The sequence below is a fragment of the Neomonachus schauinslandi genome, chromosome 6, assembly GCF_002201575.2.
Source record: "Neomonachus schauinslandi chromosome 6, ASM220157v2, whole genome shotgun sequence".
NCBI lineage: Eukaryota > Metazoa > Chordata > Mammalia > Carnivora > Phocidae > Neomonachus > Neomonachus schauinslandi.
The window spans coordinates 96,865,403-96,880,519 of NC_058408.1; the positions used below are offsets into that span (position 1 = coordinate 96,865,403).

Sequence of the window (15,117 nt, forward strand, 5' to 3'; positions counted from 1 at the left end):
TTTGTTGGGAGATTCTTGATTGCTGCTTCAATTTCTTTGCTGGTTATGGATCTGTTCAAATTTTCTATTTCTTCCAGTTTCAGTTTTGGTAGTTTATATGTTTCTAGGAATGCATTCATTTCTTCCAGATTGCCTAATTGTTGGCAAATAATTGCTCATAATATGTTCTTATAATTGTATTTCTTCAGTGTTGGTTGTGATCTCTCCTCTTTCATTTATTATTTATTTATTTATTCTCTTTTCTTTTTGATAAGTCTGGCCAGGGGTTTATCAATCTTCTTAATCCTTTCAAATAACCAGCTCCTAGTTTCATTGATCTGTTCTATTGTTCTTTTGGTTTCTATTTCATTGATTTCTGCTCTGATCTTTATTAATTCTTTTCTCCTGCTAGGTTTGGGCTTTACTTACTGTTCTTTCTCCAGCTCCTTTAGGTGTATGGTTAGTATGTGTATTTGAGACTTTTCTTATTTCTTGAGAAAGGCTTGTATTGCTATATACTTCCCTCTTAGACCACCTTTGCTGCATCCCAAAGGTTCTGAACTATTGTTTCCTGGTTGACCCATTCATTCTTTAGAAGGATGCTCTTTAACCTCTACGTATTTGTGTTCCTTCCAAACTTTCTCCTGTGATTGACTTCAAGTTTTAAAGCACTGTGGTCTGAGATTATGCAGGGAATAATCCCAGTCTATTGGTACCGGTTGAGACCTGATTTGTGACCCAGTTTGTGATCTATTCTGGAGAATGTTCCATGTGCACTCAAGAAAAATGTGTAGTCTATTGCTTTAGGATGAAATGCCCTAAATATATCTGTGAAGTCCATCTGGTCCAGTTTCAGTCAAAGCCATTGTTTCCTTATTGATCTTCTGCTTAGATGGGTCTGTCCCTTGCTCTGAGTGGGATGTTAAAGTCCCTAACTAGGATGCCTGGATAGCTTAGTTGGTTACGCATCTGCGTTCAGCTCAGGTCACGATCTCAGGGTCCTGGGATCAAGCCTCACGTCAGGCCCCCTGCTCATAGAGGAGTCTAATTCTCCCTCTGCCCCTCCCCCACTCATGATCTCTGTCTCTGTCTCTCTCTCAAATAAATAAATAAAATCTTTAAAATAAATAAAGTCCCTAACTATTATTGTTTTATTACCAATGTGTTTCTTTAATTTTCTTATTAATTAGTTTATATAATTAGCTGTTCCCATGTTAGGGGCATAAATATTTACAGTTGTTAGATCTTCTTGTTGGATAGACCCCTTTATTATGATATAGTGTCCTTCTTCATCTCTTATTACAGTCTTTGGTTTAAAATCTAATTGGTCTGATATAGGGATTGCCACTCCAGTTTTCTTTTGATGTCCATTAACATGATAAATGGTTTTTCACCCCCTCACTTTCAATCTGGAGGTGTCTTTGGGTCTAAAATGAGTCTCTTGCAGACAGCATATCGATGGGTCTTGTTTTTTTTATCCAATCTGATACCCTGTGTCTTTTGATTGGGACATTTAGTCCATTTACATTCAGAGTAATTATTGAAAAATATGAATTTAGTGCCATTGTCTTACCTGTAAAGTCACTGTTTCTGTATATTGTCTCTGTTCCTTTCTGGTCTTTGTTACTTTTCAGCTCTCTCTTCACTTAAAGGAGCCTCTTTAATATTTCTTGCAGGGCTGGTTTAGTGATCACAAATTCTCTTAGTTTCTGTTTGTCCTGGAGGCTCTTTATCTCTCCTTCCATTCTGAGTGACCGCCTTGCTGGATAAAGTATTCTTGGCTGCATATACTTCCCATTTAGCACGTTAAATATATCATGCCAGTCCTTTCTGCTCTGTGGCCAGGTCTGCTGCCAGGCTTATGTTTCTACCCTTGTAGGCTAAGGACCTCTTGTTCCGAGTTGCTTTCAGGATTTTCTCTTTATTTCTGAAATTTGCAAGCTTCACTATTATATGTCTAGATGTTGGCCTATTTTTATTGAATTTGAGGGGGTTTTCTGTGCTTCCTGGACTTGAATGCCTGTTTCCTTCCCCAGAATAGAGAAGTTCTCAGCTATAGTTTGCCCCTCTCTCTCTTTCTTCTTCTGGGATCCCAATTATTCTAATGTTGTTTCATCTTATGGTATCACTTATCTCTCGAATTCTGCCCTCATGATCCAGTAGTCGTTTACCTCTCTTTTCCTCAGATTCCTTATTTTCCATCATTTTATCTTCTATATCACTGACTCTCTCTCCTGCCTCATATATCCTAGCAGTTAGGGCCTCCATTTTTTTATTGCATCTCAGAAATAGCCTTTTTGATTTCGACCAGATTTTAGTTCTTTTTTTTCTCCACGAAGGGATTGTCTAGTGTCTTCTATGCTTTTTTCAAGCCCAGTTATTATCTTTACAATCTTGTTTTGAATTCTAGTTCCAACATCTTACTTATACCCATATTTATTAGATCCCTAGCTGTGATTTCTGCCTCTTGCTCTCTTTTTTGGGGTGAGTTCTTCCATCTTGTCATTATGTCCAGAAAAGAATAGATGAAAGGGAGGGAAAATACAAATATAGCAACAATGACACCAGAAAAATATACACAAATCAGAAGAGAACCGAAACCAAAAAGAAAAAAACTGAGAATAAAATCAAACAAGTAGAACAGAACAGAACAATAAACTGGATCCTGAGTGTATTTGGTCTGTTTATTAGAAGAAACTAGGTCCCAACATAGGCAAGAAAGAAAACCTCATATATATAGAAAAAATGTAGTTGAATACAATGAAATGAAGTCAAAAATGAAAAATATATATACAAACTGTAAGTGTAAAAATGAAAATTTAAAAAGACTTAAAAAATAATTGATAAGATAATAGTTGAAAAGGATAATAAAATATAAAACTGAAGGGCTAAAGGATAATAACTCTACCAGAAAAATATACACTACACTAATCAGAAGAGAACAGAAACCAAACAGAAAAAAAAGAGGGGGGGAGGGAATGGGAATAAAATCAGACAAGAAGTTGAACCAAACAGAACAGTAAGCTAGATCCTGGGTGTATTTTGGTCTGTGTGTTAGAAGAAACTAGAATAGGTCTCCCAAAATTGGTCAGAAAGAAAAACTTATATATATACAAAAATAAAGTTGAATACAATGAAAGGAAGCCAAAAATGAAAAATATATATATAAGTGAAAAAATGAAAATTAAAAAAGACTTAAAAAATAATTGATAAAATAAGAAAATAGCTGAAAAGGATAATAAAATATAAAACTGAAGGGCTAAAGAATAATAAGAAAAAAACACTTCTATATACTTCTTTCCCCAAGAGCTGGAGTTTTACAGTTCTGTATGACTGGCAAACTTGGTATTTGCCAGAAGTTCCTGCTGGTTGGTCTTCTGGGGGAGGGACCTGTTACCTGATTCTCAGGTGTCTTTGCCCCGGCGGAACTGCACCGCCCTTGTCAGGGGGCCAGGCTCAGTGTAAGTGGGCTCCAGAGCTGGTGGGGGGTGGGAGTGAAAAATAGCTGTGCCCCAATCTCTAGCCCAGGAGCTGAAAGTTCGTGTCCCCCGCTCTTCGGTGCACCCTCATAGAAAAGTGGTCAATCACTGTTGTCTCCTCAGTTTCATACACACTCTGTGTTAACACAGCCTGTGACTGAGCATTTTTATCTCAGGCACTCCACCCCAATTCGAGTCTCCAAACTTTATGAACTCTTGCGGCGTGCATGCACACCACTCCTCCCACGGTAGGGAGGGGGTTCTCACTGCGGTTCTGCCTCTTGCTGGGCTCCTGCTCAGAGAGCGTTAGATGGACAGGCAGTTCTCAGTTTATGGCAACACCAAGCGGTAAGCTGGAGCCTGGTCTCACTGTTTGCAACTGGCTGCCCCACTCTAATGCCTGGGAACTCTGCTGCACTCGGGCACCCCCATTCTTTTTGTGACCCCGGGGATCCTGAGACCAAGCTATCCCACCTGGGATTCCGCCTGCTTCGCCTCCTGAGCGCCTTTCAGGTAAACTTCTAAAAGTTCCGATTTTGCACTCTGCTGCTTATGACACTTCCTGGTACCCAGCTTACAGAGGCTCCTTCCCTCCAGGTTTATCTTCCAGGGCACTGCTTCAGATTCACATCTCCTCACCTCCTACCTTGCAAAAAGTGGTTGTTTTTCTATTTGTAGAATTGTAGCAATTCTTTTCTCAGATCTCTGGTTGATTTTGCAGGTTTTCAGAATGATTTGATAAATATCTAGCTGATTTCCAGGGACCAGATGAAACTAGGATCCCCTACTCCTCCACCATCTTGGAGGGTCTCCTTATTAGCAAGTCTTAAGTGACCAACTCTAATGTTCTACCTTTACAGAACAAATAAGTGTTATGCAGTCACATACACGTACTAGCCTTTACGAGCCATCACCAAAATGAAGGCCATTTCCCTATTCACACCTGGTAACTGCATAGGAACAAAATCTTAAATGATTTGTGAGAATTCATTTAAAAATTTCACCAAATAACTTGGTGATACATATAAAAAACATCACTTGGCATGAGGGAAATACAAATCAAAACCACAATGAGATACCACCTCACACCTGTCAGAATGACTAAAATCAAAAACAGAAAAAACAACAAGTGTTGGCAAGAATGTAGAGAAAAAGAATCCTCATGCACTGTTGGTGGGAATGCAAACTGGTGCAGTCACTGGAAAACAGTATGGAGGTTCCTCAAAAAATTAAAAATAGGATTACCATATGATCCATTAATTCCACTACTAGGTATTTACCCAAAAAATACAAAAACAGTAATTCAAAAATTATAAACACCCTCATATTTATTGCAGCATATCTGCATTAGCCAAATTGTGGAAATGGCCCAAGTGTCCATCAATTGATGTATGGATAAAGAAGTGGTCTATATATATATGTGTGTGTGTATATATATATACACACACACATATATATATATACGATGAAATATTATTCAGCCATTAAAAAAGAAGGAAATCTTGCCATTTGCAACAACATGGATGAACCCAGAGGGTATAATACTAAGTGAAATATGTCAGTCAGAGAAAGACAAGTACCATATGATTTCACTTACATGTGGAATTTAAGAAACAAAACTAATGAACAAACAAAAAAAACAGATACATAATTCAGAGAACAAACTGGTGGTTGCCAGAGGGAATTGGCAGGGATGGGTGAAACAAATAAAGGGAACTAAGAGTACACTTATCTCAATGAGTACTGAGAAATGTACAGAATTGTTGAATCATATTGTATACCTAAAACTAATATTACACTGTAGGTTAATTATACTTGAATTAAAAAAAAGGAAAAAGGGATAATTTGTATTGGGAAGTATAATGTGTGGTAAGCCTATGGGAAGATCCTTCATAAATTTTGGGTAAAGGACAAAAAATTTAAATCTACAGATAGTGTAAGTTTTTTCAAGCTCTGCTTTAAGAACTCCAATAAGTAAAATCTGGACTTGCATAATAAGTCAGAGAATCATGATGTATATTATGAAAGGATTACTGACTTCATGAAAGATTTTATCACACAATTTCTTAAATAGCTGCTTTTCTCATACATTTTGGTATTTTAAAAATAATTTCCTATTTGACAAATGAGCCACCATGTGCCTTGGGACAAGTCACTGAAATTCTCTTGGCTCAATTTCCTCATCTATATAATAAGGATGGTTTTAACCATGCTGCCTGCCTCACTCAGTTTTCACGACTATATAAAGGTACTTTGAAAGCTATATATACATATTTTTATGGCTGTTGCTTTTTTTTAAAGATTTTATTTATTTATTTGAGAGAGAGAGTGCAGGCACAAGCGGGGATAGGGAGAGAGACAAGTAGAACCCCCACGGGGTTCAATCTCACAACCTCAAGATCAGGACCTGAGCCAAAATCAAGAGCTAGATGCTTAACCAACTGAGCGACCCAGGCACCCCACGTCTGTTGCTTTTAAGAGAGAATTGTGGGGGGGGGGGTACTTTCCAAACTTTATTATTATTACTAAATATGTATTTTTTTATATTTTAGCAGTATCTTAAAAATCAATTTTAGATGACATATTCCCTCTATAAAAATCAAATCTTTCCTTGGTTCATGATCTACTTTTCTCATTTTTTAGTTCTTCTGAAGTTACATATTGTTATTTCCATGGTCTTCATACCTGGATTATGAGTGGCTCCAGTAGCTTCTCTACAGTGAATGTTTGTACCTGCAGATCCTGAGGATCAATATTCAGTGTGATTGGTGTTTCAGCCGACATGCTGCCTGTGCATAAAAATGAAAAGACACTTATTAATAAAGAAAAATACTTTCTAAAGGGAAGCACTAATGAAAATCATAGAGTACATGAGATTTATACTCAGCACCTCTTCCTGATATCAGCTGTAGCCCTCAGAGGACCAGGGTGACAAGTCCACCAACAGAGAAATGAGATATTCCTTCCCTGTCTGTTCTCTGGTCGTGCGGTCTAGCCTTAGATCCTCTAACAAATTAATCTATGTTAGTATGTTCATGACTAAAATAATAACCCAGGGTGGGTTTGCATTTGTTCAGGAGTCTTAAGTAAAAATGAATGGCCAAGTTGGTGAGACATATCTTACAGCATGCAAGTCCTCTGACTTCCAAAAAATCATGGCACTGAGGTAGCCAGTGCTCATATTTTGCTTGTTCTTGTTAATGATAACTCAGATGAGGAGCCAAGTAGGACTTTGGAAGATGTGATACATCTCTATTTGTTTGGGGAACTGTTTGAGGGTTTTGACTGAAGAAGAAAGTTGGGGGCAGTTTACTTTCCTATACAGAAAATAAACTAATTTAAATTGGCATAGTTATTATAAAAAGAGAGAAAGGATTGATATTTGGGCAAGACAAAATAAGAAAAAAATGACAAGCCATCTTTAAGGCATTAACATTAATCTTAAAATCAGTGAGATTTTTGCATAAGAATACATAGATATCTCAAATAACCACACGTGGCATATATATCATAACATATTCAAATTAAAATTGGCCATAAAAACTATTACCCAAATCTCCAAGTCCACAAATTTGTATTAACTTACTCACAGTCAAGTACTTACTAAAGGCTCACAGAGATAAGCAGTAAGAAACATGTATCACCTATATGTAACTTAGTCTGTTAAAAAATAAATAAATTTATAGTCGAAAGAAACATGTTACCATCAATACAAAAACCTTCCCACTTAGATATTACCCATTTTCTTCTATATTTGCAGGCAAGAAAACATAAGATTCCACCCCCAGAAAATATTCAGATATTCCCTATGGCACCCATGGAAACTAAAACAAAAATATTTAGGAAGTACTACAGTAGTCCCCCCTTATCTAGAGTTTTGCTTTTTGTGGCTTCAGTTACCCAGTCGACATATCATCAGAAAGTAAATAGAAGCCTCATGCTACATCACAATGCCTAGGTCATTCACCTCACTTCATCTCAACAGACAGGCAGTTTACCATCACCCAAGATGAAGACTGAGTACAATAAGATATTTTGAAGAAAAGAGAGAGACCATATCATATAACTTTTATTACAGTATATTGTTATAATTGTTTTATTTTATTAGTTATTATTATTAACCTCCTACTGTGCCTAATTTATAAATTAAACTTTATCACAAGTAGGGGCGCCTGGGTGGCTCAGTCATGAAGCGTCTGCCTTCAGCTCAGGTCATGATCCCAGGGTCCTGGGATCGAACCCCGCATCGGCCTCCCTGCTCCGCGGGAAGCCTGCTTCTCCCTCTCACACTCCCCCTGCTTGTGTTCCCTCTCTCGCTGTGTCTCTCTCTGTCAAATAAATGAATAAAATCATAAAAACTTTATCACAAGTATATACGTGGGAAAAGGGAAGGGAGGAAGGAAAGAGCGAGTACATATTTTCATGGTGTTTCTCTTATCCAGAATCAATGCCTTCAACACTCCTTTCCATCCCAGTGATTCTAGGAGAGAGGACTGTTCTTTTTTCTGTACCCCTGCCTCCAACCCCAAGGGATACCAGAGTCTCAGGGTACGGCCCATGTTCCCTCCCAACTGTTTCCCCTGAGAGTCTATTCCCATTCTCCTCCTAGACTTTGCCAACATCCATTGGCCTAGTTCCATATAATCAGCGTCTCTTTGCTCATCAACCTCTCCCACTCTAGTGGATCCTTCCCTAGATCCATAAATGTGTTACTGTATATATTCCAAAGATAATCATGATCTGCACGTGTATGTGTAAGTGAAAAGGTCAGTGTTTCACAAGGCCTTTCCACACTGTACACCTGATACACATGCAGAGAGAGACATACACATGAAACCATCCTGTAACTAAAATTAACTTTTATCTTGATGAAATCTAATTCTTAGGTTAATAATACAATTTTTTATTTATTTTTATTTTTTATTTGGTTTTGTTTTTGGGTGTGGGGAGCACCAAGGGAGAAGGAGAGAGAGAATCTTAAGCAGGCTCCATGCCCAGCGCAGAACCTGATGCGGAGCTTAGTCTCACAACCCTGAGATCATGACCTGAGCTGAAATCAGGAGTTGGATGCTTAACTGACCAAGCTACCCAGGAGCCCCCATAATTTTTTTTAAACAGAGGCAAATACTATAAAAGTTATACACCGATTTTTAACTGTGCAGGGAGGGGGAGTGTCAGTGCCCTGAATCCCCACATTGGTCAAGGGTCAACTGTACTATAAATGTTGAGAATTTTATATAAAACCCACCAACACTGTTGATTTCAGAAAGAGAGCACACCTTCTGAAATGTAGCACATTTCTTCACACAATCAAATGGCCTGTGCAGGGCATCTTTGCCCCCTTTCAGACTATCGTGTTGTCCTGTCTTCAGTCTATCCTTAACTCTACCACAAGCCACTCATACAAAGTGCCTACAATTCTTTTACTTTTTAAAAGACATTTTCGCCTTGGGAAAAAATACTATTCAAATTGCATTAAGTGAAAAAATATTGCTTGAATTTCTTTTCAAATGAAAGAATAAATTACTGTTATTCTATGATATAAAAATATATGAAGCATTTGAAATATGCTTCAAGTAAAATACGTTCCTGTTGAAAAAAAAATAACTAACTAAGGGTCTCATTTAAAATAAAGCACATCAGAAGGGAGATGGGTGGGAGGATGGGTGAAACAGGTGAAGAGGATTAAGAGTACACTTATTGTGATGAGCACTGAGCAATGTATAGAATTCTTGAATTACTATACTATACACCTGAAAATAATATAACACTGTATGTTGGGCGCCTGGGTGGCTCAGTTGGTTAAGCGACTGCCTTCAGGTCAGGTCATGATCCCAGGGTCCTGGGATCGAGTCCCGCATCGGGCTCCCTGCTCTGCGGGGAGCCTGCTTCTCCCTCTCCCACTCCCCCTGCTTGTGTTCCCTCTCTCGCTGTGTCTCTCTCTGTCAAATAAATAAATAAAATCTTTAAAAATATATATATATAACACTGTATGTTAACTACACTGGAATTAAAATTAAAAACTCAATTTTAAAAATCATGGGTTTAAAAAATAGAGAGAGAGAGATACAAAGCCATATGACTTAGGCCTTTACTACCTTGTTTTTCTTCCCTTTTCACTGGTTTTATTTCCTTTCTAAAAGTAAAAACATGATCTCTTTTCTCAGCTATTCATCTGAAATACAGAATATATGTTTCAAGAAAGGCTTCATCACTATTGCCAAGTGGTTTCTCTCAAATGCATTTCTAGGACTGAAATGTTTTGTTTTGGTTTGGCTTGGTTTTGGTTTTGGTTTTGGCTTTTTCCAATCATTCCACCTACCATTTTGATTCCCTCTAACAGAAGCAAATCTAAATTGACAAATAGGATACTCCCATGATGACCCTTCTGCATAGCCTGGAGCCAATACATACAATAAAGTATGTCCTTCAGTCTCCATAACACCATAGGGTTCTATCAAATGAGTACTCACAAAGGAGTTCATTTGTTACCCCTTTCATGATGGGTACTATCCTACACAAAAATCAAGTCAAGATTACTGACATTGTTTGTTCTTTCATATCAGAGACAAAAGTAGAGGACACTGTTGTGAACTAAAATAAGATCTAAGGGAACTTTCACAGCCTTTAAAAACATATGCTTTCACAGAAATCCATTCACAATGGATTTTCAAAGCTACATTGAGCACCAGAAATTGGAGGCAAGGAAAATAAAAAATAAGAATAAAAATTATTCACATCATAAATAATCCTGCTAGAAAAATGTTTTTCAACAAAGAGATAAAAGACAAACCTAATTCAGCCAAAGTATCTTCTAAATCTGTGATCATGTCTTTAATACACATTAAGTAAAGAAAGTTGTTGAGAAGTTCAGTTTTTTCATGGAAAAATTATAAAATAATATACCAATAAATCCTTGAAGAACCTTGGCTACATATAATTATTCTTCTTTGAATAAATGCTCTTTCTTATAAAAATCTTTTGGATCTTTTGGATCTGTCCTGTTCAGTAATCCTGATTGACTGGAGATCAGGGCAGTAATAGGCAGAAAACGGCAGAATTTTGCAAATGAAGTTAAAGCAAGGTCAAAGTCTGACAAATTGTTACCAAATTCTTATAGCAATACCACAATGTGAATCCAAAATAAAAATCCTACTAGGTTGTGGGTATTATAACCCAAGATATGATCCATAAAATCTAAAGAGTTAGGGAGTACTTCTCAAATTCAAGAATAACTCCTGCAACATCCTTCATTTCAACAATGTACTGGACTTGGATGAATAGAAATGATGAGATACTCACTATACCATTAGATTCTGGGATTTTTTTTTTTTTTAATTTGAGAGAGAGAGAGCAGACGAGCCAGGGAAAGAGCACAAGGAGGGGAGAGAACACAAGGGAGAGGAAAGGGCAGAGGTGGAGGGAGAGGCAGAGGGGGAGGCAGAGAGAACAGGACAAGCAGACTTCCACAAAGCAGGGAGCCCGGCATGGGGCTCCATTCCAAGAACCTAGGATCATGATCTGAGCCGAAGGCAGACGCTTAACTGACTGAGCCACCCAGGCGCCCCTGGGATTACTTTTATAAAGTTCTTTTTTTTTTTTTTTTAAGATTTTATTTATTTATTTATTGGAGAGCGAGCGAGAGAGAAACAGCATGAGAGAGGAGAGGGTCAGAGGGAGAAACAGGCTCCCCGCCGAGCCGGGAACCCGATGTGGGACTCGATCCCAGGATCCTGGGATCATGACCTGAGCCGAAGGTAGTCGCTTAACCAACTGAGCCACCCAGGCGCCCTATAAAGTTCTTTCTTATGTTGAATTGAAACCTGCCACTTTTTGACTTCTCTCCAATTGAGACTATTTTATAAAGTGGAAAAGGTACAGGTTTGAAGACAAAAAGACTAGATTAAAATCCCAGTTTTCAGAATCAAAGGGAGGAAAACAAATCACTTGCAGCAGTAATAGATGTCTCCAGAGAGAGTCCTTAGGGTGGAGCACATGCACCCATGTGGATCCTTCCCTTCTTCCCACACTATTATCCACAATACCTGAATTTCCTTTATTCCACTTTATTCCCTGCTTGCAACTGAACTTACATCAATTTTAAATTCATTTAGTTTAACAAGCATTTCATTTTTAAATGCAGCTAACTCTGAGGTCATACGGTGAACACAGTCAATCACGCATTAATATGAACTAGCTCATTACTCTCCATCTGACACCCATATATGTCATTCTCAAAGCACAAACCACATTGTATTCTAGTCATATCCTGGCAGCAGAAGAATGGGGTTTTTTTCATTTTTGTTTTTTGGTTGTTTGTTTAAGATTTTGTTTATTTATTTGACAGAGAGAGAGACAGTGAGAGAGGGAACACAAGCAGGGGGAGAGGGAGAGGGAGAAGCAGGCTTCCCACCGAGCAGGGATCCCGACATGGGGCTCGATCCCAGGACCCTGGGATCATGACCTGAGCCAAAGGCAGCCGCTTAACCAACTGAGCCACCCGGGCGCCCCAGCAGAAGAATGTTTGATCAGAGAGATGCACACAGAGGTCAATGGAAAATTTCAGCCATTTCCAAAATTTGCCTGGGGGTAGCCATTCCCTCACAAAGAGTAAAGAGAAAACTTTTCCACCTACTTCTCCCTACTGTAACACATGATCCCGTCTCCAAATTCTGAAGCTCAGGCTCCTCTTAGTAAAGCTATAATCCTTCTACGTAAGTTGACATGTTCTTATGGGATGGCTTAGAAACCTAATCATCTATAATACAGTTCCTACAGAAAAGTCTCTAATATGAAATACTTAGTTTTAAAAAAAACTTTTTAACAGTTTGTAAGGTGACAGTTTATTCTCCTTTAAGATTATTAAATTCCATGTCAGAGTCATCAGACTTAGCTAATTAATATCTTTATACTCACTTTTCAACTAAATTGTTCAATTCTTTTTTACAAGGATTACTGCAAACCCAAATCTCCCCATCATATATTTGGGCAATTAATATTTCTTTGCCCCTAAATGCAGAATTTTATTTTTTCTTCCTAACATTTCATCCTGCAGAATCTAGACTTTTGTTCCCACCGGTCAAAAATTAATATTAGAGAATCCAACATGTTAACACCTCCTCCCAGTTTTCTATTTACCCATTAATCGTTCAGTATGAATTCTATAGTCTCCAGTTAAATCACCGAACAATGAGAGCCAGGCATGAAAACTGATTTTGATACCACTAGAAATCTCTTTTCAGATACATGATGATCAAGTAATAAACACTGTAGATAAATGAACGTTTCAACCAGTTATTAATCACTTTTTGTGAAATAATCTACTTTCTCGTCTAGTCAAAAAAACATGGGAGGATTTTTTTTTTTTAATGTTTCAATGAAATAAAGACACCCTTTCCTTCCTATATAAGAATTCAATTTTTTTAAAAAAAATCTAGGGGCACCTGGGTGGCTCATTTGTTAAGCGTCTGCCTTCAGCTCAGGACATGTTCCCAGGTCCTGGGATCGAGCCCCGCATCGGGCTCCCTGCTTGGCGGGAAGCCTGCTTCTCCCCCTCCCACTCCCCCTGCTTGTGTTCCTCCTCTCGCTGTGTGTCTCTCTGTCAAATAAATAAAATCTTTAAAAAAAATTAAAAATAAAAATAAAAATAAATCTAGTTTGACACAACTGACTCCTGGAGAATCCATGCCAAATGCTAGCAATTACTGCCATTTATTTACATTTTAATTCTTCAGTTTCCCTACAGTGTGGTGCCTAGATGTCCAGTCTAATTTTAGAGGCCACCTTTTTTCCTCTTTTGAAAATAAAGGTATTTGCCCTTCTTCTGATTCCCGACAGGTCTGTTATTTCTTAGTGACTCCCAGGTTCTGTGATCACATTTGCAGATCATTTTAGAATTAAGGGACATACTTTTTCAAAAGATACATAATTCAACCAATTTAAAGAGACTAAGATAGCTCCTTTATTTTCATCATCTAGGGTTTCAATTCTTTTTTAATTAATTAAAAATTTTATTAAGTAATACAAGGTTCAACTACATATATGGTTAAAAACAAGTCTCTCTCCCATCCCTATCCTCCGGCCCTAACTTCTCTCCCACAGGCAACTGCTATGGTCATTTTCTCATAGTTTCAGAGATATCATAGATAATACCAGCATAGAAGGGTTTAATACAAATTCTGTATTTTAATACAAATTCTAACAGACCTGCCTCTTCCACTTAATTCAATTCCCCAGTACCGGTGTTTGTTCCAGCTTGCCCACATGACATCACACTATCACAGCTTGTATTACCTGTCAGCTGCTAATCTCACATCATTTGACTCATGCACAGGACATATTCCTTCCTTAGGCTTTCTATTTCTCTTTCTCTCAGTCTTTAACTTTGGAAGTCCCTTTTTCTTTCCTTCAGCATCCCTTCCAACCCTACAAAATGAGAATTGCCTTAGCCTTCCCAACATTATTTTTCCTAGTTCCAGCCATTCTCTTTTACTTGCCTTAAGTAATATGTCCCTTTTCCCATCTTTGATCCATATTCTTTTCAAATTTGTGCTCCCTACACAGAAACACTAGGATTTGGGGCCATTGATGTTATTGTTAAATGATTGTTTATGAAGCACTACCCCAGATTCTGGTGAAAGAAAAAGTAGTGAAGCCAAGGCCCAGCTGGCTCTCTTGTTTCTTCATCTTTAATTCATCAAATTTCTCTTTGGTCGTATACAGTCCCTTAAAATCATACTTACCATTAATCTAAAATTTCTGAAATTTGCTTCTCTTAACATCGAGGACACATGTGTAACTGTGTCTAACAATGTTTTATTTACAACTGTCACCTCTACAATAAAACACTTTCTCCCAAACCAGTACTGCCCATACACTTAGACAAGAGCTGCCCCACCCCGGATCCTCATGTTTTGGAAGAGTCCAAGGGACCAAGGTAATGTGCCCTCCCAGAACCCACACCTACCCTTCCTGACATGCTCAGGGTATCCAGTACCCCACCTCTCTGCTCAAGCAGCCCAAACCTATTTCCAGGGTCTATGCCAGCCTGTTCCTAGCATCCATCCTACCAAAAATAAATGACTCAACATGCCCATCCCTATACTTGAGAGGTGGCCAGGAGGCAGCTTCCCCCCAAAAATTATGAGTTTGATGGAATTTGTATGTGCAGGCTGGACTGTCCACTTGTACATGCTTGAGCCCTCTCAAATGCGAAACAGAGCCAGAAGAGAAGGGGGCAGACCACATATCAAGGGCAGGAGTGAGCTCCCCATCCACCACCTCATTCTAACAAAAAAATTCAAGGAATCCAAGAATTCTAACTCCAAATCTTGTCTTCCAGGTCATTTTGAAGGAGTATTTCTCAAGGTAGAAAGACAGGAAGGTAGAACCTACCGTAGCAGCTTGTTAGCTTGATTTGTAACTTTTACATATATAAGTGTGGTATGCAGGCTTCCCTTTATAGCTTCACTTTGCTCACTACAAATGTTAAAAAGAGGCCTGCCCAAAATTTCTAGCATTCCATATCACCAAGTTCTTATTAATCAGATTTGCTTCTTTCATTGTTTTTTGTTTGTTTGTTTTAAAGATTTTATTTATTTATTTGACAGAGAGAGAAGGAACACAAGCGGCAGGGGGGGGGGGGGGGGGGGGGGGGGGG

General features: G+C 38.3%; 1 protein-coding gene across 1 annotated transcript in view; it reads right to left on the reverse strand.

Annotated features, from left to right (window-relative positions):
• CTNNA3 (catenin alpha 3) overlaps window positions 1–15,117 on the reverse strand; it is a 1,723,003-nt gene that overhangs the window by 1,690,187 nt on the left and 17,699 nt on the right. The window contains exon 2 of the mRNA XM_021700133.1: window positions 6,144–6,247. Coding sequence (XP_021555808.1) covers window positions 6,144–6,242 — 99 coding nt within the window. The 5' untranslated portion in view covers window positions 6,243–6,247. The remainder of the gene's footprint in view (window positions 1–6,143; window positions 6,248–15,117) is intronic.